Source organism: Halichoerus grypus, chromosome 6, assembly GCF_964656455.1.
Source record: "Halichoerus grypus chromosome 6, mHalGry1.hap1.1, whole genome shotgun sequence".
NCBI lineage: Eukaryota > Metazoa > Chordata > Mammalia > Carnivora > Phocidae > Halichoerus > Halichoerus grypus.
In genome coordinates this window covers 84,616,887-84,642,966 of record NC_135717.1, presented here as the reverse complement: position 1 = coordinate 84,642,966, position 26,080 = coordinate 84,616,887, and the positions used below count along the sequence as shown (strand labels likewise).

Below are 26,080 nucleotides of genomic sequence, written 5' to 3'. Positions count from 1 at the left end.
CATAAGGAAGAATAGAATTTTAATGTAAACACTGTGAAAGAATCAGTAGAGAGTCAAGTTGACCTTGAGAATGAGACCATAAGGAAAATATCGTCATCATCCAGTAAATAGAGTTAAAATAACACATTAAGCCATTGTTCGTTAACTGCAACAGCTGGAGAAGTTGAAGGGTCTTTGACATCTGGAGCAGGAAAGAGAAGATAGTTTATTTAGATTCATCATCCATTTAGATAAACTTGAATACTAATAATCCATTTACATATTCAATGTAAGAGTAAAGATAAAGACAACAGAGCAACATCAGTGAGAAACCAAAGGCAGAGATAGAGATGGCTACCACTTGGAAGGACATGAGGGAAAGAAGATGTATGATATTTATTTAAAGAAATTACTATTGATGCTTTTTACAGTTGAGAGAGATATTGAGGGGAAATGTCTGGGCAGTGTTTTTCCTCATAAATATTCTTTCACAAAGGCAATTCTGAAATATCAGATGGAGTACTTGAATGGAGAGCCTCACTCAAATTCAATTAAGCATGATTTCAGGTACAACATAGAACCAGAAAGGCTTCATGTTTAGTTCTCTACCCCCACTCACTTTTGTAAATAATTTCTGTCTCCATTATAGCGCTATACCAAATGGAACTGTCTCTCTTTGGCATCTTGAATTTTTCATTTCTCCTTCCCAAGAGATAAAGAGAATAAAATCTAATGCTCTAGCCTTGTTATCAAGAGAACAATGAGTTTACAAGCTTCAATATAGTATAAAGAGTTGATATTATTAAATTCTGTTCACCCCATTGGTAATTCAAACAATTGAACACATTTTGTCTAAAGAGAGTTTGGCATATTCTGCTCAACCCTTCTTATGGAGGAAACAATACTCTGTGACCCTGAGAACTCACTATTTCTCCCACAAACCATAAATGCATCTCCAAGTTATCTTGTCCTACAAGCCTCCACTCAATATAGAATTATGCTATCTCTAAGATACATGGAATTTCTACCTTTAATGAAGACTCCTGCATGCTCAAAGAATAAGGGCTCAACAAGTTATTTCCAAAGTTCTACAACTCTTAGGAGACAATCTGAGCAGGAATATTAAGACTTTGCTCTTCTAAGTCTCACACTTGTACCATGAAATGAATGGATGCTTTTTCTTTAACTAGATTGTAATTTTCCCTTATTTTTGATAGCAGGTATAAGAGCAAGTCCATATAGTCCTCAATTTCACTCATATAATATCATGTCTGCAAATAATATGCAAAGTCCAGAGCCAATCTCTGAAACAGTACGGACTTATTTCCCTGAGACCTGGATCTGGGATTTGGTAGTGGTGGAGTAAGTACCTTCATTCTCCTCCATTTGCTGTGGGTGAGGGAACATGGGTCCTCCAGCATTTTCAACTCTATGATAATCTTTCTGAGAAGTTCTAAATAATCATCTTAACCTCTCATCCATTCAGGATGGGCCTAAGAAAATGCTTTTATTATTTGGATTCATTAGTAAAATTGTCTCAGAGATGAGCAATTCTAAAAGAATTATTCCTGAGACTGCCAGAAAACAGACATGGGTACTAAAAGTATCCAAATGCTAGATTGCCTAATGCCATTGGGGGAGCCTTCCATAAACAAGATTTGAACATGCACATAAACACATCAAGCTATGTAAATGTAATGGTTTGCTTTTTGGATCATGATTCTTAAGTATGCTGGTTTATGAGATCACACAACAGTGAGGGGAGTTTAAGGACCAAACTGAATTACATTCAAATATTTTTCTTTAAGGTACAGACATGTTGATAAGGGAAAGAGGCAGCATTTAGTACCTTTTGTTTTCCCAACTCAGTTTCCCAATACATAACCTAGTGTACACATGTGCACATATTGATTCTCACTTAAGAAGAGATGTTTCACCTGCTCACTTTCTGTCCTTCACATCTCTATCTTCCCCAGCTCCTCAGGGGTGGCCAAAGTGGGAGTAACAGTTCCTGATACCATCACGGAGTGGAAGGCAGGGGCCCTCTGCCTGTCCAATGACACTGGACTTGGTCTCTCTCTTCCCGCCTCCCTCCAAGCCTTCCAGCCCTTCTTTGTGGAATTCACAATGCCCTACTCTGATCCGAGGAGAGGCCTTCACACTCAAGGCCACCGTCCTCAACTACCTTCCCAAATGTATCCGGGTAAGGAAAATGAAGGTGGATTGAAAGCGTGGATAGAATCAAAGACTTCTTCGGTCCCTCAGCTCCTGATTCTGTTCCCAAGACTGTGGATAATTCTGGGAATTATGCACTAGCATTGTTTGTGCTAAGCAAGCAGGACATGATCGGAAAGGTAACACAATGACATTTGAGCTACAGGTACTGAAATCATGGATCTCCAAATCACATGCATTTTTTTTAATTTTTATTGGTATGTTAATCACCATACATTACATCATTAGTTTTTGATGTAGTGTTCCATGATTCATTGTTTGCGTATAACACCCAGTGCTCCATGCAGAACGTGCCCTCTTTAATACCCATCACCAGGCTAACCCATCCTCCCATCCCCCTCCCCTCTAGAACCCTCAGTTTGTTTTTCAGAGTCCATCATCTCTCATGGTTCATCTCCCCCTCCGATTCCCCCCCCTTCATTCTTCCCCTCCTGCTATCTTCTTCTTCTTCTTTTTTTTTTTTTAACATATATTGTATTATTTGGGTGGCTCAGTGGGTTAAGTGTCTGCCTTCAGCTCAGGTCATGATCCCAGGGCCCTGGGATTGAGCCCCATGTGGGGCTCTCTGCTCAGGGGAGAACCTGCTTCTCCCTCTCTCTCTGCCGCTCCCCCTGCTTGTGCTCTCTCTCTCTCTGTCAAATGAATAAATAAAATCACATGCATTTTTTAAAAATTTCCTGACTCTTACAGCATCCTCTACCATGGGATAGGCTTTTTGCCAAGAAAATTCTTGATGCTGACACAAAACTCAGTTTTATTAATCCCATGAGTGTCATTCTTCAAGGACTCCCATCTCTAAACTCCCACAATATGCTTGTAACTTCTCTTACAGCACATACTTCTTTGTAAACTTTGTCACAGTTGTGCATATAGATTATCCCCTTCATAACACAATATCTTCGAGGTCAGGAACTTCTTACATACTCTTCATAATTTGCTATGCCTTGTACATAGTAGACATGTGATGAATGTTGCAGGAAGTGGGAAAAGGTAAGAAAGAAGGGAGTCAGGGAAAAAATCTACATGAGAGGTAGGAACCAACAAGCAGAAACCAGTAGGTAGTGCTCCCATGGGCAATATACCACTGCTGCTTTTCCCTCCTACCCACTGCTTCCACATCTGTAGATTTCTCCAATTTACCCTAATGCAAAGGCCAGATCCTCCTAGTAAGTAATCATCCTTGAGTTATATAATTGCCATTCCCATACTTCTCAAAGCATGAATGAGCTTACATGACATCATTTTTTCCAAGTCACAATTTAGAGCAACATCTCATATGTGGCCCCAATTCTGTGCATTCATTGTCTCTCCATATTCTGATAATTTCTCTCCCTCTGCCTCCCTTGCAAATGATAGGTCAGTGTGGAACTGAAAGCTTCTCCAGCCTTCCTACAATCCCAAAATGAGAAGGGAAAAGAATCCTATTGCATCTGTGCAAATGAGCGGCAAACCCTGTCTTGGACAATAACTCCTAAAACTCTGGGTGAGTGACATTCCCCCAAAAGGTTCTCCAATCAACAGGGGTGGTGGGTATCTGAACACTACTTACATCACATTCGCTTTTTTGTTTCACACAAATATAATTCCATAAGGTTAGTTTTTTTTCTTCTTTTGATTTCTAGCCACAATGGTCTCCTCCCAGTACTCCCACAGCACTTGGGCCCCACAGTCACTGTACTTGGGCACTGATTGCTCAGTGTCTGCTAGCTTTGAGTTTTTTCCAGCTTTATTTCCTATTCCAGCCAGTAGTAAGGTTAAAGTGCAGCCCTTCAAGGTGATCACAGAGCACAAAGTCATTTTCAGCTATTAGGGATGGCTTGGACTGCTATCAAGATGGATGCACATTTTTTTTTCTACATTCTTTGTTTCAGGGAACGTGAACTTCTCAGTGAGTGCAGAGGCGGTGCAGTCCCCAGAGCTGTGTGGAAATGAGGTTGCTGAGGTCCCTGAGATTGGGAGAAAAGAAACAGTCGTCAAAATCCTGTTGGTGGAGGCAAGTCGGTCTGGACCACTTCAGTATTTTTCTGAGACCCTAACAATAGTAACAGTGAGAAACAGTATGGCCATATTCTTGAGCTAACAAAGAATAATTAATACCGTACCCACACAATCCACCTGATAAGACTAATGGAATTTCCTGTCCTAAAAGTATTATAGTAAAATTTTTAGCTAACCTTGTTAGCTTATCATAAATACTTCTCATGAATGATTTCAGAGCTAGTCCCTTTTCCTGACTTCTTCATCTCTTCTAAGATTCATTTATTTCTCACACTTTGTACCTTTGATTCTCTTTCCTTATTATCCCTCATTTTCTCCTCTGCTGGTCTCCATGGTTCTTCAGAGTTTTATGGATTTATAGTAATTTGATAATAAGTAGGATGTTAAGATTGTTTAGTGTAAACCCCACCCTTCAAAGCAATGAATCTGCGGTTGTCCTTCAAAAACCTGGACGTTTATCCCTTTTCTTTTTTTTTTTCACTTGAGCCTGAAGGTATTGAACAAGAAAAGACTTTCAACTCTATGACTTGCACTTCTGGTAAGAGTCCATCTTCATAATCATAGTGAGAATAATGCCCCACAGGGATATGTATGTCAAGTTACAATGCATGTCCCTACATTTTATCTCCCTTTATCTTTAGAATGTTCCCTTAAATTTGGCATAGCAATAAGTATTTCTTTACATGCATTTTACACAAGAGGACACTGAGCCCAAGAGTGTGGGTAAACGTGGCTTAGGGGTGCAGACAAGACTAATACTTGCTCAGTTCACATTTAGCCTTTACCTCCATAGCCCAGGGGCTGCTCATGAACCAATAAGGATATAGTAGCTTAGAGTGTCATAATCTAGGTAGAAAGACAGCAAAGTCATAATAAGATTGAATGACAGTGATATTCTCTAAAATAGTTGATGATGAAACGGGGGTCACTTTGTATTCATCTTACTGAAAAAATGTTTCATGGCAAAAAAAAAAAACTTTACATTAGGGCTTTATCATATCATTAAGAAACAACTGTAGCTTTTAAGTTACATTGCCACATTAGTATTAGTTCTACATTTGTAGTGTATATGACACTGTTCTTGTCTTTCGAGAAGGACCAATTTAAAGTATAAAATCAGAGAACAATAAAATCAGAGAATTAGACAATCAGATCAAAGAACTATATGCCCCACCAGTTCCCAAGCTTCTTTTAGAGAGAGCCACTATGCACAGCTACCCAGAACATAGTAAAGTGAGAGGGGAAAGGACTCTGGAAGTCATTCTGTGTCAAGAAGAGCTGGACAATTAAAGGTGATCTCATCATAAGCCAAAGTCCTTATTCCTCGGACCCAGGGTTCCTGAAGGAGACATAATAATACCGCTAAATATAATAATAACCATAATAATAACTGCTCACATGTATGGAGGCTTCACATGTTGCAGAGGCTATTCTAATGCACACATGTTTTACATGCATTCTTCTACTGAATCAGCACATGAGCAAGTTAGACTATGAGGAGGTTAAGTAATGTGTCCAAGGTACAGAGCTAGTAAGTGTGGCTCTGAAGCCCCCTCCCAACCACTACACTGTATTGCTATAAGAGATGTCATACTTTGATATGGGTTGTCTGTTTCCAAAGGTACTGAAATATCTGAGCAGTTATCCCTGAAGCTCCCACCAAATGTGGTCAAAGAATCTGCCAGAGCCTCTTTCTCAGTTTTGGGTGAGTCATCTTGCACCCGGGAAACTCGGGACAAAAGAGCAGCCGTCATACATCTGAATCTATATACATATATCTATGTATTTGTGCGGTTTTTTTAAGATTTATTTATCTATTTGAGAGAGAGAGTAGGGGGAGGGGCAGAGGGAGAGAATCTTCAAGCAGACTCCCCACTGAGCATGGAGCCTGATGCGTGGCTTACAACCCTGAGATCATGACCTGAGCTGAAACCAAGAGTCAGATGCTCAACTCACTGAGCCACCCAGGTGCCCCAATATTTGTGTTTTAAATCTCAATTTATTAATAGCATCTATTTCTATTAGAATTCTGGAAGTCTCACTCTCTAAATATAAATTTCCTCTTGCCTAAATGATGGTGTCCATGACTCTAAATATGAAAATAATTTGTCTTTAATAATGTTGGTCTACTTAGGGGCTGAAATTACTCTGACATTTAATCTTTCACATCCCCTAGGTGACATACTAGGTTCCGCTGTGCACAATATACAGAATCTCCTCCAGACGCCCTATGGCTGTGGAGAACAAAACATGGTCCTGTTTGCTCCTAACATCTATGTCTTGAACTATCTGAATGAAACCCAACAGTTGACTCCAGAGATCAAGTCCAAGGCCCTTGGCTATCTTACCAGTGGTGAGTCAAAGAAAAGTTTAGTTTGTTACTCTGAGACTTTCCCGATTAAACCTGAATTATATTACCAGATGTTAAGCTAATGATGGTGATTTTTGTGAAAATGACAATTTTCCCACCATTTAATAGGATGTTGTGTTGTGACATATCCATAGTGTTCCTAAAACTATGTCAGATAAGAGACCATATGATGTCTGTGGCTTTTGGATGCATCAGCCTGCACCTATGGGTGGCCTGCCTTTTTCTAACACTTCTTGAACTACTTGAACCTTTCATTCCAGGTTACCAGAGACAGCTCAACTACAAACACCAAGATGATTCCTATAGCACCTTTGGGGAACAATATGGAAGGAACCAAGGTAACACTTGGTAAGAAAAGAAAATCTATTCTGACTTTCAACTATGAGTTCACAGCACGTACATATATTAGCCTATTTAATTCTTAAAACAATCCTGTCAAGTGAGAGCTATTCACTTCTTTTTACAAAGGAGGAAATGACATTCAGCATGGATAAATAAATGTCTCTGGTATAAACAACTAATAAATGGCAGAACTGAGAACACTTGGAAGTTGAATCTTTTTACATCTAATACACCAAGCATCTTTTCTTTCTCATGTTCCTAAGGGACCAAGTTAGTGATTTTCCCTCTTAAGTTTTTTCTCAGCACTGAGAGATGCTAGAAATGGGCTAGAAAAACTAAGTGTACTTTACTACCTTCTACTAGATGACTCTGTGTGTGTGTGTCTGTCTCTCTCTCTCTCTGTTTATCCATCCATCTGTCTGTCTTCTGTCTCTCCATCTGTCTATCCATCCATCCACCCCATCTATCTACCTGTCTGTCCATCTGCTCATCTATCTCTCTATGTATCTATCTGTCTTGAATAAGTCTGACCACACAGGAAAACAAGTGTAAATCAATGACCCAGAAAGTGGTGGAGGGGCTGGGTGATGTGGAGGGAAATATTTACTGAAGCAAGACATTCAAAGTAGTTAGTTCATTAGAGTATTAGCTGCAGAAGAGAAGATAAGAAATCTGTGAAAAAGAAATAAATACAGAAAGCCCAGAATGTGAGAGCAAATATCATAACAACCCAAGAACACTAGGAGACACCTGAATCTCTAAAGTGACACAGAAATGCTTTAGGAAGCAGGGACCGATTGGTAATGCATTTAACAACATGTTGTAGCTAAGCAAAAAGAATATGGAAGCTGCCAGGTTAACAGAAAAAGTCTCCAAACTCTTAGTGATAGCTCACTGACTCTCATGAGGGTGCACTGGGGGGAAAGGAGTCTATGTGTGCGAAACAGTGTTAGGGTGCTGTATGGAAAACAGCACCCCACTCTTCCTCACCCTTCAGGCTCACGGCCTTTGTACTGGAGACTTTTTCCCAGGCTCGAACCTACATCTTTATCGATGAAGCACACATCACCCAAGCCCTCATGTGGCTCTCCCAAAGGCAGAAGGACAATGGCTGTTTCAGGAGCTCTGGGTCACTGCTCAACAATGCCATTAAGGTGAGGTGTTCTGAGTACTTATCCTGAACCTCATGATACACCAATACTAACATTCCTCCAAAGGTGAGGGGAGAAGGAAGGCACAGAGAAATTGCAAAGATGAAATCCAGCAGTGTGAGAGGGCATCAGGGAAGGAATATAATATTAAACCTGAAAATTATAGAGGAGAAAGAAACGGTGCTTTGCATGAGGATGTTATTTTGCTTAATAGAGACAGACCCTGAGAAGGGTCCCCATGAAACAGCAGTAGAGAATATACTAAAATTTGAGAGTAGAATTAATAAAAATTCCCTGTCTCTCTCTGTCTCTCTCTCTCTCTCCCCCCTCCCCCACCCCACAGGGAGGAGTAGAAGATGAAGTGACCCTCTCAGCCTACATTACTATTGCTCTTCTGGAGATTCCTCTTCCAGTCACTGTAAGGTTCACCTCAATCCCATTTCCTACCATGGAACCTACAGGCCTGATGTCTGGAACACCGCCTACTACAAGCCAAGTCTCAACTTTCCTTTTGCTCAATGCTGAGGCATTTCTCAGCTAGATAAGCTCTTCGGTTAATCCACTAAAGGGAACTTATACTTGCTTAGCCATGCCCTCGGACTATGTACCAAAACTAATCCAAAAACCACAGGCTCACTAGCCTTATTCTTTTAAGACTTAACGATAAAGCTAAGAGATTTAAAATATTTTTTTCAATTTCAATATCGTGGCTATCTGGCTGTCTACCTGGCTGGCTGACAACCACGAATGACTTCTGTCGAACAATATCCAACTCAGGGTTTCCTCCATCCTCTACTTACCCTAATCTGACATCATTACCTCTTTGTCCTTGCAGCACCCTGTTATTCGCAATGCCCTGCTCTGCCTGGAGACTGCCTGGAACACAGCAAAGGAGGGGACACGTGGGAGCCATAGCTACACCAAGGCATTGTGGGCCTATGCTTTTGCTCTAGTGGGAAACCAGGATAAGAAGAGAGCAATACTGAACTCTCTTGATGAGGAAGCTGTGAAAGAAGGTGAGAGAAAATGGTAAAAAATTTCCCCTTTCATTTACACTGATACTACAAAAAGAGGAGGGTTATATTTCCAACGAAAGTAACAAGCTTCATCTGGAATTCCTTAGCCAACGCGTATATTGTGAAATCAGAGCACCTCTTGTAAAAATGTCTTCTTGAGTGTCTGGGTGGCTCAGTCAGTTAAGCTTCTGACTCTTGATTTCGGCTCAGGTTTGTGGGATCGAGCCCCATGTCAGGCACCCACTCAGCAGGGAGTCGGCTTGAGAACAACCAAAAACCATACTAAAGGAAGTGAAATAACATTTCCAAAGTGTTTTTATCTCTATTTGCCAGAGATTATCACAAAAGTCCTCTGAGATCAATAGGTAGGTTTTATATTCCAATTTATTCTTCAGTTTCCAGGAAATATCTCTCCAGAGAACTCTCTCTGTCACTTTTCCCTTCCCCTGACTCAATTAAAATAATATTTGAGAAACTGATAAAGATGCTCTATGCTTCCTCCTTCAACAACATTCTTCAACTTATCCCCACAGGACTAAACCAACTTTAGCATGGAAATGTGAGTTAGTGAATTTGCAGGGCTTATGACAGAGAGGACATTACTTCTCTGTACTATCTTCAGCTCCATATGATACAAATGTGTATTCACGTATCATCTACTGGTAATTAGGATTCTCTCCTTTTTCTCACCCGTAAGATAACTCAGTCCACTGGGAGCGACCTCAGAAACCCAGGGCACCAGTAGGGCATTTTTACCAACCCCCGGCTCCCTCAGCTGAGGTGGAAATAACATCCTATGTGCTCCTGGCTTACCTCACGGCCCAGCCTGCCCCGACCTCAGAGGAGCTGACTTCCGCCTCGCGCATCGTGGAGTGGATCACAAAGCAACAGAATTCCCAGGGGGGCTTCTCCTCCACTCAGGTCTGTGTTTCCCAAATAGTCTTCTCAAGACTCTAGATTCACATGGCACATGGGAAAGCTTGAAAAACACAACAGTTAACAAGGAAAAGAGAAGAGACCATTATATCTTGGGAGAGTTATTTAGGGATATTTGAAGACAGTGGGAATATGAAGTAAAGAGATCTAAGACATTCCCCAAAAACACTTTTCCCTAAGCACTATGTTAACATTCTATCGATTTGGCTACTTACCATAAACATCATTCCTCTCTAAAGCTTATACACATTGGTTATTGGCCACACTCTAGGGTTTTTGAATATCACTGCTCTTGACATTTGGGGTCAGATAATTACTGTTGTGAGGGGCTGTCCTGGATCCTTAAGATGTTTAGCAGCACCCCTGTTCTCTCTCCACTAGATGCCAGTAACACCCTGCTCCCAGTTGAGACAAGGTAAAATAGCTCTTGGTTAAGAATCAGTGTTCTAGGGGCGCCTGGGTGGCCTAGTCACCTGAGCCTCTGACACTTGATTTCAGCTCAGGTCATGATCTCAGGGTCATAAGATCGAGCCCCATATCGGGCTCTGCACTTAGCCAGAAGTCTGCTTAGGATTATCTCTCCCTCTCCCTATGCCCCTCCCCCACCTCAAATAAATAACATAAATCTTAAAAAAAAAAAAAAAAAAGAATCAGTGTTCTAGGCTCCAGACTACATCTGTAGGATTCTTCCAACAAGAAATCCTCTAAGGTGAGCCAGAAAACTGTACGATTAAAAGGAAAGTGTACCAAGTAGAGTTCACGTTGATCTTCATAGAATGATTGAGAAGTCCTGTTCAGGCTCTCCAATCCTTTCTGGTGCCCGGTGAACTCCCTTCTGACTTCCGGTGAACTCCCTTCTGACTTCCCCTTTAAACTGATTTTTTTTTCAAAGCTGAGTTCTTGGAATTTTCCTTTTGTGCTAAACATCCAGAGAGTCTGGGTTTTTGCTCCTACAATCCTCTTTCAATATTTAGGATGGACATAGTAAAACTTCTCTTTTTCAGAGAAATTAGGTGCAGGGAATGAAAATAAGCTGTATAAAAGAGGAAAAGAGAGTTGGGAAAGTTCAACTGTCTCATATCACCACTCATCACCAATGTCTCTCACTCTTCTATCGACATTAACACCAGTCACTCTTTTTCCTAACTTGCTAATTTTCAACCCAATTTTTTTTTTTTTAGATTTTATTTATTTGACAGAGAGAGACAGCTAGAGCAGGAACACAAGCAGGGGGAGTGGGAAAGGGAGAAGCAGGCTTCCCGCTGAGCAGGGAGCCCGATGCGGGGCTCGATCCCAGGACCTTGGGATCATGACCTGAGCCGAAGGCAGACGCTTAACGACTGAGCTGCCCAGGCGCCCCTCAACCCAATTTTTAAAAGATACAGCCAAGAGGACTCTTGATAAGAAAGAGCAGGCTGCAACTTCCAGATAGAGAGAATAATCCCTTAGGACAAAATCAATATAAGGGAAAATAAATGGCAAGGCTAATTGGCATCAATAATCTTGTATTTCATTTGCAGAAACAATAGCATAACTTTGATGATGCCTGAAGGTAGAGAAGAAGGAAAGACAATGAGTAGGTGTATACTTCAGGGGGAAAAAGCCAGCCTCCCCTTGTGGTAACCAACACAGACTTTGGGGGAAAATCCCTGCTACCAAAAACTTACTCTGTGGGGGTAGGTTCTCCACTTGTCTTTTCCAGGACACAGTGGTGGCTCTCCAGGCTTTAACCAGATATGGAACAGCCACCTTCACCAGGACTGAGAAAGCTGCCCAGGTGACCATCCAGAATTCACAGGCATTTGTCACAAATTTCCAAGTGGACGACAGCAACCTCCTGTTGCTGCATCAGGTCTCATTGCGAGAGCTGCCTGGGGAATATTCCATAACAGTGACTGGAGACAGATGTGTGTATCTTCAGGTGAGACTCTTGAAATTTTAACCTTATCAAATGAAAAGGGAGCTCTGATCTCTCTTTCTTGGACAAATGTAGGGCAAATCGGGAGAAGTTGAATGATGGAAAAGTGAGGAGTCCCAGGTAAGGAGAGAGACTGCTGCTGTGCTTGCTGTTCCACAGACATCCATGAAATACAATATTCTTCCAGAGAAAGAGGACTCCCCATTTGCCTCGAAGGTACAGACTGTACCCCATACTTGGGATGGACCCAAATTTCACACCAGCTTCCAGATCTCACTGAATGTCAGGTAAGACTTCCGACTGAACCACCTAATGCTGAGTCTAAAAGCTACCTGGAACCTTCAGTAATTAAGAATATATTTGGAACCTATGCTGTTAGGTGAATGAATTTAAAATTGATATATCTACTAATGAAGTTAGCCTTGTATCATTACAGAGTGATCCTTTTCTCTAGTAATTTTTTTGTCTTAAAGTTTCAGTAATACTTTATTTTTTTAAGATTATTTTATTTATTTTTTGACAGAGAGGGAGACAGCAAGAGAGAGAACACAAGCAGGGGGAGTAGGAGAAGCAGGCTTCCCGCGGAGCAGGGAGCTCGATGCCCGGCTTGATCCCAGGATCCTGGGATCATGACCTGAGCCGAAGGCTGATGCTTAACGACTGAGCCATCCAGGCACCCCTCAGTAATACTTTAAAAGTATTTAAAAGCAAAGTTTGGTCTTAAACTTTCAAATAAAAAAATATAGACTCTTCAAATGTTCTAATAAATTCCTACTTTTACACTAATTTTTGTTCAACTCAATGCTGAAGAATAAATTACTTTCCACAAAGATTTTTATTTTAGGTTGAATTAAGTCTTCCTTACCTTTTCTGAATAATTAAATTCTATTTTATTATTTTTCTAATCAAATATATAAATAGCAAATGCTAATATTAAATAGAGGTATAAATTAAATATAAAATATAGAAATTACCTTATAATAACCCATCAAAAACTTATAGGAATTTGGGGCACCTGGGTGGCTCAGTCAGATGAGCATCCGACTCTTGGTTCAGGTCATTATCTTGAGGTTGTGAGATCTAGCCTTGTGTCAGGCTCCGTGCTCAGCACAGAGTCTGCTTCAGATTCTCTCTCCCTCTGCACCCCTGCCCCCTGCTCGTGCGTGCTCTCTCTCTAAAATAAATAAATAAATTTTCATTAAAAAAAAAAAAAACAACTTATAGGAATCCTAAGAAAACATAGCAGCATATAATACTATGTATCTACAATTAATGATATTGATATTGTAAAACAAATCATGTTTCAGACAACCAACCTAATTAGTAAACATCAATTTATTCAAAGTATAAAGTATAAGTCTATCTGATCTCACAATACTTTGGAGCCTCTCTGGAAACATGCTGCATTCAAGTTAACTAAAAATAGAAAAGTAGGGCGCCTGGCCTGGGTGGCTCAGTTGTTAAGCGTCTGCCTTCGGCTCAGGTCATGATCCCAGGGTCCTGGGATCGAGCCCCGCATCGGGCTCCCTGCTCAGCGGGAAGCCTGCTTCCCCCTCTCCCACTCCCCCTGCTTGTGTTCCCTCTCTCGCTGTGTCTCTCTCTGTCAAATAAATAAATAAAATCTTTAAAAAAAAAAAAGAAAGAAAGAAAAGTAGGGTGCCTGGGTGGCTCAGTTGGTTAAGTGACTGCCTTCAGCTCAGGTCATGATCCTGGAGTCTCTGGATCGAGTCCCGCATCGGGCTCCCTGCTCAGCGAGGAGCCTGCTTCTCCCTCTAACCCTCCCCCCTCTCATGTACTCTCTCTCTCTCTCATTCTAGCTCTCTCAAATAAATAAATAAATCTTAAAAAAAAAAATAAAAAAGTAATACCTACTAAATAACAAATATATAGTATAAATGGAGTGTCCAAAAATTGGCAATGTGTTAATGAATGCAGATTACCAAGCTCCATTCTCAGAGACTCTGATTTGATAGTTTTGGATTGGGACCTAAACATCTATGATTTTAGTAAGCCATAGATTTGATGTACATTCAGGGTTCCAAACATCAATGTCATACATGTCCAAGGAACAGAGATTTCTAGGAGTTATAATGTTATAGAAAACTTCATGACGATAGGCACATTTATGGTAGGTCTTAAAAGACGGACTCTGGCTTTCTTTCACATACAAAGCCCTTACTCCCTTTTCCTTTGACACTACAGTTACACAGGGAGCCGTTCTGTCTCCAATATGGTGATTGTGGATGTGAAGATGGTGTCTGGTTTTATCCCCTTGAAACCAACAGTAAAAATGGTAGGTGTATTTTAAGCCTAATAGATCTCATACAAAAGGACGCTCTGTATCTTCAAACTAAGACCATACCAATATCAAAGCCTTATCAATAGCAACCTGCCTCACGAAATATTTTTCCCAAACCCAGAAAATTCAATTCAATAATTGCTTATTTGTCTCTAAGCTGAGGGACTTGTATGATACTAGAGAAACACGAGAGGAGTCCCTGTCCTTGAGCCATCCACAGTCTAGTTAGGGATTTAAAACACATAGGCATGAAACGTTATTTTACCATCACAATGCTAGAAAGACAGACTATGATTAAGTACCAAATTGGCTGATATGCTCTAAAAAATTTGGCAATGATAAAGTCAATATGAACTAGAATCATCACAGATGTCAGAGGGTCTAATGTGTTACCTGGATACTGAAGCATGGTGGAAAGCCTGATCTGAAAATACCTGGCTGCCGTCTCTTCATAGAAAGCCAGAAGATTTTTTCAGTCAAGACATGACAATGTTGACGCCTGTAGCCAAATCTGATTCTTCCCCCTCACCCATCTTTTATATCTTTAATGTACCCTGGCTATTTAACCATGAAAATGATTTATAGGAATCCTACTCCTGACATCATTTGGACATTGTCCCTTACTACAATCTGCTCTCATTTTCTAACTTTTTAAATTTTCTAATTTTCCTCAGCTTGAAAGATCCAGCCATGTGAGCAGGATGGAAGTAAGCAATAACCATGTCCTCATTTATGTGGAACAGGTAAGAGCTCTGACATTTTGGCTGACACTATACATACTGGTGATCTTTTTAAGTGAATCTCTTCACTAGAAAATAAGTAGTATGAGGAAAGCGGTAATTAATAGCACTCTTCCAGAAAGTTCCTTTATTCTAAGAGAATAAAAATCTCCTTTTAGACCCATGGAGTCTTTTGTTCTCTTTTATTATGTTAAAATTGGAAAATGAGTATTTCTATGAACTAGAACAAAAGGTTTATTGTGTCTGTTATTTTAAAGACCTCCCACAAAAGAATAAATATACCACATGGTGGTTGATCAATGATACTGTAAACATTCTAATATATCACTATATAAGAGAATATAAAATGTAGACCTCATGAATATCTTCAAATCTGACTATAAAGCAAAGGGAGTGATTTATCTAAGCACACAAAAAGACTAGTTTAATAATTACAAATGGTACAAAGCCAAGTCTCTGCATCTTAGAAACCATTCCCATGGGCCCAGAGAGTTAATCTCATACAGAAGACTACAAGAGAATATGGATTGTCTCAGTTGTTTAAGAGAAAATCAGGGGAATTTTGTTCATGGTAAAGTATTTCCAAAGTTTTGTTTAAAGCAGATCTTGGGAGCACCTGGGTGGCTCAGGTCGTGATCTCAGGGTCATGAGATCCAGCCCCGCACTGCGCTTCAGGCTCAGTGGGGAGTCTGCTTGGGACTCTCCCTCTCCCTCTGCCCCTCCCCCTGCTCACACGCACTCTCTCTTTCTCTCTCTCTCTCTCTCTAAAATAACTGAATAAATATTTTTAAAAATAAAAAAATAAAACCCATCTTGTCATCCATAAATGTTTGCTCACCTAAAAGACACTAGTGCATAAGAATTTGAGAACCATAAAGAATATAATTTACTCAAGGAAGAGGGAAGGAGGCTTTCTAGCCTGTTCATTACTCCCACTTTTCCTTTTAGGTAACAAATCAGACACTCAGCTTTTCCTTCATGGTTCTGCAAGACATCCCAGTAAGAGACCTCAAGCCAGCGACTGTTAAAGTCTATGATTACTATGAGACAGGTAAGTCAAAGGAAACTGAAGCAACTAAAGAATCTCAACCCAGAGCCAAGAAATGGATTCTGTTGTTACAGTAGATCCTAGTTTTAGTCCATTCAGTCAGTAGTACATCTATTTGTCTCTTTGCTCTGAGATACATAGTGTAGAAACTATGAACGGAACAAATTTATCAGTATCTATGGAGTCAGAAACTTAGAAATTTAAAAAGAAAGATAACATTTGGTCCCTGCTCTCAAATAGTTTAGAGACATAGAGAATGTAATACACATAAAAAGATAATGTAACAAGAAAAAGCAGTTTATGACAAATGAGTGTTAGAATATAGATATTTTAACTAACTTGTTCAACACTTGTGTATTTATGCAGTTTTGACAATCCTGATATGATGTACTTTTCTTCAAAAGTAAAGTGAACAAACTTAATATGGGCTCCAGTTTATAGATATCTTTTTTTTTCTCTCCTTTTATCCAACAATTCTTTCAGATGAGTCGGCCATTGCTGAGTACATCGCCCCCTGCAGCGTACGTAAGAGGTCACACGCCAGGACCACCACCATTCCACATTAACTACACTCCCTAAACTTTCTTCTAAATTTAAAATTCTCTACAAGTCTCCTTCTAGACCCAAGACAGTCCATAGGGCACATTCTCACACAAAGAGAAAACTGTGGAGAAGAGCACTTACTCTGTAGGTAGACTCCAATAGCAGATATTCACACCATTATCAGTAAAGTCAATAAGTGTTGTTTGCTTGTTTGTTAGTAAGATAGCTATCGTTAAGAGGCAACATTTTCCATCACAGCTAATTTGTTTCCTTCAGACAAAGTCTAGCCCAACATCTATTTTTGTAAATGAAGTTTTTATTGGAACAGAGCCATGCTCATTACATTATTTTCAATAGCTGCTTTCAAAAGTTGAGTAGCTATGATGTAAGCCACATGGCCTGCAATGTCCAAAATATTTACCATGTGGCCTCACAGCAAAAGTGTGCCAACCTCTGTTCTAGCCCACTCTGCTGCCCAGGCTCAACTGAGGGACTATTCCTGAGGAAACCCTACAACCTTCCTATGTTTCTCTTTTTTCCATAGATGCAGAGCACAGCAATGTTTGTGGACCTTATTTAAGCTACATATTTTGCTGGATTCCCTGTCTTGTACTTCTATTTAAAAGAAATGGAGTTGTTTGTCTCTGTGAAACAGACTTCAAAAAAGCTTGTTGAATAAACATGTGTTTCTGGTCAAGCTATCATTTGTTCAATCATTTACTTATCAAATATTAATTACATGTTCACATAAAGAGTTATATTATTTTAAATAATGTGAAGACTACAGATGTGTAACAAATCTACTTATAGTTCAGCTGTGGATATTAGATATAAAGTCAAACAGAAAAACTTACAATAGTTTTGAGAGACCTCAAGAAAAAACTCATCCATTGGTCTAGGAAACCTTTGCTTAGAGAGAGATAAGTAAGTTGTATTGATTAGTAACTAGGAAGGCATAAATATTTTTTGAGAGGAAACCGGAAATATTAGTCTTTGTCCCTAAGCTAAGACATCAAAAATGGACTTCACAAGAGACTAAAATGATTGGAGTAAAAGAATGTGTTGGAGACAGGCAGTATTGTGCAGTGATTAAAGTCTAGACGCAGGGGCCAGATTGCCTAGAAACAAATTCAGACTCTATCCATGCCTCACCAACTGAGTAAGGAGGGCAGTTACTTAACCTCTCTGCTTCAGATTCCTCACAATGAAATGGGAATAACAGACCCTCCCTCAAAGTATTGTATGAGGATAAACTATTCTCATGGGAGAGGGGAAAGAGAAATAGCTGAATCAAGCAAGGGCTCTTAAAGCTTTGGCTAAAATAAAAAGTATATAACTTCCATTTGTATTCTATTGGCTAAAGCAAATCACATGACCAAACCAAACTTTAATGGGGCACTCATTCAGTATGTTCTCACTTCCCTTCATGGGAAAAATCACAGGCCATGGGGGTCTCTCCTGGCACCAAACTGTGCCACCTTGGGGGAAGGTGATGAAGGCAAAGTAAAAATATTCCTCTTACCCTCTTCAATGCATCTATTCTTGGATTTCCCCCACACACACACACAGTGTGTTGGGACTTCCCCACTGGACTTTCCAACTCCCCCAGGGTACTCTCATCCATAACTGCTAAAATCAATGTTCTGTGGGGGGTGATGGTGCAGAACTCTTATCTGATGATGTCCCCTCTCATTTTCAGCCCTACCGTGGGTTTCTTCCTGTCTTCAACATTCTTTAAATGGGTGATTGGGAAGAGAAAAGGAGGGAAATGGACCTACATTTGATTCAGAAGCCAAATTATCTTTCAGTTGCTGTCCCCTTAAAGAAAGAATTCTCAACTCACAAATATTTTTGAGGAGGAATTTTGTCTATTTACTTTTTATTTTTAACTTATGTGGGTCTTCTCCTCTCCCTCCTCCTCCTTCTCCCCCACCTCCACTTCCCTTTGCTCCTCCTTCTCCCCCTTCTTCTCTTCTCCGTTCTCCTCCTCTACCCCCTTCCCCTCCTCCTCCCCTTCCTCTTCCTCCACCTCCTCCTCCTTCTTCTTCAGAAAATCAAATATTGATGTAATTTTATATTAGCATAGTATTTTAAACATCTCAGAGACTTTTCTAAATATCTCATTTTATCTAAACCATTTTACAACTCATAATGAAATAATGTATCTAGGTCTTGAACACCAACAATTGCTAACATCACAAAGAGAAATAATTAGACATTCTGTGCATCCTGGTGGATGAATATAATATTTCCTATGAAGTAGCATTGCAAAAAAATTAAACCTAATTCTCTGTTCCTGAGAAAAAGCTAAGAAACAGTATGAAACCATTCTGCTTGGCCTTCCTCAGAATCAAAGGCACAGTGTTTCAAAAGGGAAAATTTAGAAGTCTTTAAAGATGACCCAAAAGATCTGAGCCCAAATGAATGTGAGAATTTTGTGAGAAACAAGAGGTTTCTCAATCACAAGGATTAGATGGGACAACGAGAGGGAGGACAGAAGGGCAGGTCAGCCAGGAATCTAAGAAATCCTCTCCTTAATCCAGACCACTTTTTGATTTCACCTTAGGTTTTCCAAAGAGAAAAGAGTAAACTGTGCACTAATCCCTTCATTCAAATGATTCAGATAGTGCTATTTTATCACTATGAATTTTGATCCCTTTCTTATGAGGTCAAGTATTGCTGATCCATTTTCACATAAGGAATGGGAGAAGTAATAAATAGAGATTAACACATTTTTCCAACATTTCACTACTCCCAGAAAAAGAGGTAAGTCTCTTAATGCTAGTGCTCTTTATTAAATCCTGGGATTAAAATTCCATATTTCTAGGATCATAATTTTGCTTACACAAGCAGGAAGAATATATGTGTGGGCAGTAATGGCATTATCAAATAGAGACCAAAGAAGAAATTGAGGGGGAGGGTAATTTTATCCACTCCTGTATAAGAAAATCATAATGTGGGAGCCTAGCACCAGAAGTCTTTGCATGTTTTTATCCAATAATGTGAGGTATGGAGATGTATATGTAAAAATGGAAATTACCAAAATTATAAATAGACTGTTTTCCCTTCCTTCATCTTTTCCTTTCTCTTTTTTCAGAAAGAATATATATATATATGTGCACATACCTGAATTGAAACTATACATGCTCATTTTTCTTTCAAAATATGTGAAATATTTCTCAGTTTCCCAGCTTCCTTCCCTGAATAACATGGAAGGATAACTTATTGAAACATCAACTGGTGTTTTGTTTTCACTTCTAAAAAAAGGATTTGGGAAGAATGTGGTCTGTGCTGATCCTAATCCCTTGTTTTTCCCTTCCCTATTTCAAAAGTGTAGCCAAGCCTTAGGAATTTTCAAGGTTAGAAGCAGAGGTTACTTAAAGATCTTTGTGAAAGCCCTGACTACTGAGCAAATTACTTACTCTAGGTGCTCCTGAAGAAAAGGGGAAAGAAGTTTTTTGCAGGGAGGGAAGAGTAGAAACCCAGTTGGCAGGGAGAATCCAAAACCAGGAGTTGGGTGGAGGTTTGTGTGACCCAAGATAGTGGACATCTGCGGTCCCCTCCCTCATTGCACTCAAGAGAAAAGACAAGGCCTCTGAGTTAAATGGCTATATGAGGCCCACTCTGAGCCACAGAGCTCTCAGTGTCAGCAAACATTCTCACGCCCAAATCTAGCATAGAAGCAGCCAAGCAGTCAGCCTTCCAAGGTGGCTAAGGGGTTGGACAATGACATGGTCATATCAGGAGTAGCCATTTCAAGCAAACACTAAAGCAATCTTCCCATTTTGCTTTACAAATCCCGGTGTGAGAAAAGCTCTCATAAAAACTAAGATGAATTCTCACCCAGCAATTTGGAAGAATGGAAGTAAAATTGGATTTAATTCAACATAAAAAAAAGAATGTTATATTTCTTGAATGCCACAGTTTGTGGTTCCTAATTCACATCTGCTACAGCAATAAGTATTCTTAAAACTATGCCAACACTTCTATTTTCTTACCCCTGAAAGTTGAAAATTCTTATTCTTATTTACCATTATTGTGAAACCACTGTGACTAATTTAGGGTATAGCAAAAAGTAGTCAGTTCCCTTCCTTCCTTCCTTCTTGCCTTCCTTCCTTCCCTCCCTCCCTCCCTCTCTCCCTCCCTCCTTCCTTCCTTCCTTCCCTTTATTTCTAAGTAGTTATTTTTCTTGAGGTATGACTGACATACAAAAAAGCCACACTTATTTCATGTCTACATCTTGATGAGTTTGAAGATAAGTATATACTTATGAAACCATCACCATATACAATGCCATAAATGTAACCATCATCAGTTTCTTCCCTCTTTTTTGATAAGAACATTTAACATAAGATGTACTCTTTTAAGAAACTTTTTATGGACAGCCACATGTAGAAGAATGAAACTGGACCATTTTCTTACACCCAGCACAAAGATAAACTCAAAATGGATGAAAGACCTAAATGTGAGACAGAATCCATCAAAATCCTAGAGGAAAACACAGGCAGCAATCCCTTTGACCTCAGTCACAGCAACTTCTTGCTAAACACATCTCCAAAGGCAAGGGAAACAAAGGCAAAAATGAACTACTAGGACTTCATCAAGATAAAAAGCTTTTGCACAGCAAAAGAAATAGTCGGCAAAACCAAAGACAACTGACAGAATGGGAAAAGATATCAGATAAAGGGCTAGTATCCAAAATTTATAAAGAACTTATTAAACTCAACACCCGAAGAACAAATAATCCCTCAAGAAATGGGCAGAAGACATGAACAGACATTTCTGCAAAGAAGACATCCAAATGGCCAGCAGACACATGAAAAGTGCTCAACATCACTTGGCATCAGGGAAATACAAATCAATAACACAATGAGATACCACCTCACACCAGTCAGAATGGCTAAAATTAACAAGTCAGAAAACGACAGATGTTGGTGAGGATTCAGAGAAAGGGAAACCCTCTTGCACTGTTGGTAGGAATGCAAGTTGGTGCAGTTACTCTGGAAAACAGCATGGAGGTTCCTCAAAAAATTAAAAGCAGAGCTACTATTATACTACTAGGAATTTACCTCAAAGATACAAATGGAGTGATCCGAAGGGTCACCCACACCCCAATGTTTATAACAGCAATGTCCACGATAGCCAAACTATGGAAAGAGCCCAGATGTCCATCAACAGAACAGATGAATGGATAAAGATGTGATATATATATATAAGTATATATACACAATGGAATATTACTCAGCCATCAAAAAAATGAAATCTTACCATTTGCAATGATGTGGATGGAACTAGAGGGTGTTATGCTAAGAGAGATAACTCAATCAGAGAAAGGCAATTATCTTATGATCTCACTGATATGTGGAATTTAAGAAACAAAACAGGATCATAGGGGAAGGGAGGGAAAAATAAAATAAGATGAAATCAGAGAGAGATAAAACAATAAGAGACTCTTAATTATAGGAAACAAACTGAGAGTTGCTGAAGGGGAGGTTGGTGGGGGGATGGGGTAACTGGGTGATGGGCATTAAGGAGGGCAGGTGATGTAATGAGCACTGGGTGTTATATGCAACTGATGAAGCACCGAACTCTACCTCAGAAACTAATAATGCACTATATGTTAATTTATTGAATTTAAATAAAATAAAATAAAACTTTTAAGCGTACAATACAATGTTGTTAACTATATGCGCTATGCAGATTTCTAAAGCTTATTCACCATGCGTAAGTAAAACTATATACCCTTTAACCAACATCTCCCTGATTCTTCTTGCCCCCAGGCCTTGGTAACCACCATTCTACCCTCTGCCTCTATGAGTTTCACTGTTTTTAATTTCTGAAATAAGACAATAGATTATTTGTTCTGTGTCTGGTTTATTTCCTTCAGTATAATGTCTTTAAAATTCGTCCATGTAGAGCAAATGGGAGAATTTCCTTCTTTTTTAAAGCTGAGTATATTCCACTACACGTATATACCACATTTTCTTTATCTATTCTGTTGTCCATAGACATTTAAGTTGTTTCCATGTCTTTGGTATTATAAATAATGCTTCAATAAACATGAAAGGGCAAATATGTCTTTGAGATCCTGATTCCAATTCTTTTGGGTAAACACCCAGAAGTGGGACTACTGTATCCTAACGTAGTTCTATTTTGAATTATTTGAGGAGCCTCCATACTGTTTTCCATAATGGCTTTACCAGTTTACTTTTCCACTGACGCTGACAGTGTACAAGGAGTCCCTTTTCTCCACACCCTTCTAAACACTTGTTATCTTCTGACTTTTTGATAATGGCTATCCTAACACTTGTGAGGTACTATCTCATTATGGTTTTATTTGCATTTCCCTGATGATTACTGATGTTGAACACCTTTTCACATACCGATAGGCCATTTGTATGTCTTCTCTGGACAAATGTCTATTTGGAGAAATGGCTTTTTTGCCCTTTTTAAATCTTTGTTTTTTTTTTTTTTGGTGTTGTCTTAGGGGTTTTGGTGGGGGAGGGGTTTTTTTGTTATTGTGCTATTGAGTCATGTGAGTTCCTTATATATTTTGGATACTAACCTTTTATCAGATACAGATTTGCAAATTATTCTCTCCCATTCTGTAGGTTACTTCTTCACTTTGCTAATGATTTCCTTTGCTGTGCAGAAGCATTTTAGTTTGATAGAGTCCATTTGTCTATTTTTGCTTTTGTTGCCTATGCTTTTAGTGTCATATCCAAGGAAACATTGCCAAGCCATTTGTTCTCTATGTTTTCTCCTAGGAGTTTTACAGGTTTATGCTTAAGTCTTAATCCATTTTGAGTTGATTTTTGTGTATGGTGTAAGATAAGGGCACAATTTCTTTTGTATGTAGATATCCAATTTTCCCAAAAACATTCACTGAAGAGACTGTTCTTTCCCCATTGTGATTCTTGTCCCCCTTGTCAAAGATCAATTTACTATAAATGTGTGGGTTTATTTCTGGAACTTCTCTTTTGTTCCGTTGGCCTATGTGTCTGCTTTTATGTCTGTACTGTACTTCTTTGATTGCTACAGCTTTGTAATACAGTTTGAAATCAGGAAGTGTGATGCCTCCTGCTTTGTTCTTTTTGCTCCAGATTGCTTTGGCCATTCAGGCTCTGCAGTAGTTGGAGACGTTAACAACCCTCTATCAGAACTGGAGTTACGACAGGCAGAAAATCAGTAAGGATGTAGTTGAACTCAACAGCACCATCAGTCAACTGGATATAATTGACATCTGTAGACTACTTGATCCAAAATCAGCAGAATACACATTCTTCTCAAGCTCACATGAAATATTCATCAAAACAGACCACATTCTGGGCCATAAAATAACACCTTAACAAATTTAAAAGAATAGAAGTCATACAATGTTTGCTCATAGACCTCAATAGAATTAAACGAAAAATCAGTAATAGAAGGATACCTTGGAAATAAAATACTTGGAGATTTAAGAACATATTTCTAAATATTACATGAGTCAAAGAAGAAATCTCAAGAAAATTTTAAAATATTATGAACTGATATTATGAAATGATAATAAAAATACAACTTATCAAAATTTCTGGGACATAGTGAAAACAGTGCTTAGAGGGAAATTCATTGTATTGAATGCATATATTAGAAAAAAATAAACACTTAACATCAATAGCCTAAGCTTCCATCTCAAGAAATTAGAAAAAGAAAAGCAAATTAAATCCAAAGTAATTATAAGAAAAATTCAACAATTAGAGCAGAAATCAATGAAACTAAAAAGAGAAAATCAATAGAGAAAATCAATGAAACCAAAAGCTGCTTCTTTTTTTTTATTTAAAGATTTTATTTACTTATTTGAGAGAGAGAGAATGAGAGAGAGAAAGAGAGCACGTGGCAGGGGAGGGTCAGAGGGAGAAGCAGACTCCCTGCTGAGCAGGGAGCCTGATGCAGGACTTGATCTTGGGACTCCAGGATCATGACCTGAGCCAAAGACAGTCACTTAACCAACTGAGCCACCCAGGCGCCCCCAAAAGCTGCTTCTTTGAAAAGATCAATAAAATTAATAATCCTCTTTAGGCTAACTAAGAAACAAAGAAAGATGACCCAAATTACTAATATCAGAAATCAGGCCCAGACAGGATGACTGGTGAATTCTACCAAACATTTAAGGAAGGAATCATACTAATTCTCTATAATTTCTTCCAGAAGATAGAAGCTGGGGAACTACTTCCTAATTCATTCTATGAGCCCAGTATTAATTTAACCAAAATAAGACAAAGACATTATAGGAACAATATGACCAATATGTCTATAAGCATAGGTGCAAAAATCCTCAACAAAATATTAGTAAATCAAGTCCAACAATGTATAAAAGAATTATACACGATGACCAAATGGGATTAATCCCAGGTATGCAAGGCCAGTTCAATATTTGAAAATCAGTTAATCATCACATGAACAGGCTAAAGAAGAAAACGCCTATGATCATATCAATAGATGCAGAAAAACCATTTGAAAAAATCCAACACCCATTCACGATAAAAACTCAACAAATTAAGAATAGAGGGGAACTTCCTCAACTTGATAAAGAATATTTACTAAAAACTTAGAGCTAACATTACACTTACTGGTGAGAAACTAGAACTTTCCCACCAAGATCAGAAGAAAGGGAAAGATATCCCTCTCACCACTCCTTCCCAATATCATCCTGGAAGTCCTAGCTAATACAATAGGGGGAAAAAGGAAATAAAATTTATATGGAGTGGGAAAGAAGAAAATAAAACTGTCTTTGTTCAAAGAGAACATAATTGCTTGTGTAGATGTCTGAAAGAATAAACAACAAAAAAACCCTCCTAGAACTAATAAATGGTTACAACAAGGTCACAGTATACAAGGTTAATATAAAAAAGTCAATTGCTTTCTTATATACCCAGCAATGAAGAAGTGGAATTTGAAATTAAAAACACAATACCATTTATATTAGCACCCACACAAAAGTGAAATACTTAGGTATATATCTAACAAAATATATATATAATCCATATGAGGAAAACTATAAAACTCTGATGAAAGAAATCAAAGTACTAAATAAATGGAGAGATATTCCATATTCATGGATAGAAAGACTCAATATTGTCAAGTTGTCAGTCTTTCCAACTTGATCTACACACTTAATGCAATCCCAGTCAGTTCCAGCAAGTTATTTTGTGGATACCAACAAATTAATTCTAAAGTTTATATAAGGTGGTAAAAGACCCAACACAATATTCAAGGAAAAGAACAAATTTGGAGGATACCCGCTACCCAACTTTGAGCCTTAGTAATTAAGATGGTATGGTATTGGTGAAAGAAAAGACAAACAGATCAATGGAACAGAATACAGAGCCCAGAAACTGACCCACATGATCTTTGATAAAGGAACAAAGACAGTATAATAGAGTGGACAAACTTTTCAACTAATGGTAAAGAAAGAAAAAAGAGAAGAAAAAGAAAGAGAAAGAAAGAAGAAAGAAAAAAGAAAAG

General features: G+C 38.9%; 1 protein-coding gene and 1 long non-coding RNA gene across 2 annotated transcripts in view; one reads left to right on the top strand and one right to left on the bottom strand.

The window, feature by feature from the left end:
* The window catches only part of LOC118548818 (pregnancy zone protein-like), a 49,192-nt gene extending 31,915 nt beyond the window's left edge, over nucleotides 1-17,277 (top strand). Inside the window, 20 exon segments of the mRNA XM_078074089.1 lie at nucleotides 1,197-1,341; nucleotides 1,956-2,117; nucleotides 2,119-2,182; nucleotides 3,571-3,697; nucleotides 4,086-4,207; nucleotides 4,699-4,750; nucleotides 5,834-5,917; nucleotides 6,389-6,565; nucleotides 6,844-6,931; nucleotides 7,923-8,079; nucleotides 8,420-8,494; nucleotides 8,912-9,092; nucleotides 9,790-10,013; nucleotides 11,731-11,949; nucleotides 12,106-12,233; nucleotides 14,149-14,239; nucleotides 14,920-14,988; nucleotides 15,934-16,036; nucleotides 16,517-16,554; nucleotides 17,121-17,277. Of these exon segments, the coding sequence (XP_077930215.1) occupies nucleotides 1,197-1,341; nucleotides 1,956-2,117; nucleotides 2,119-2,182; nucleotides 3,571-3,697; nucleotides 4,086-4,207; nucleotides 4,699-4,750; nucleotides 5,834-5,917; nucleotides 6,389-6,565; nucleotides 6,844-6,931; nucleotides 7,923-8,079; nucleotides 8,420-8,494; nucleotides 8,912-9,092; nucleotides 9,790-10,013; nucleotides 11,731-11,949; nucleotides 12,106-12,233; nucleotides 14,149-14,239; nucleotides 14,920-14,988; nucleotides 15,934-16,036; nucleotides 16,517-16,554; nucleotides 17,121-17,156 (2,342 nt within the window). The 3' untranslated portion in view covers nucleotides 17,157-17,277.
* LOC118548819 (uncharacterized) lies at nucleotides 3,923-10,851 on the bottom strand. Its single transcript, XR_013448527.1, has 3 exons — nucleotides 10,776-10,851; nucleotides 9,906-10,071; nucleotides 3,923-4,160 (listed from the first exon to the last, which is right to left on the bottom strand). It is a non-coding gene; the product is annotated as an uncharacterized LOC118548819 (long non-coding RNA).
* Nucleotides 17,278-26,080: the final 8,803 nt, after the last annotated feature.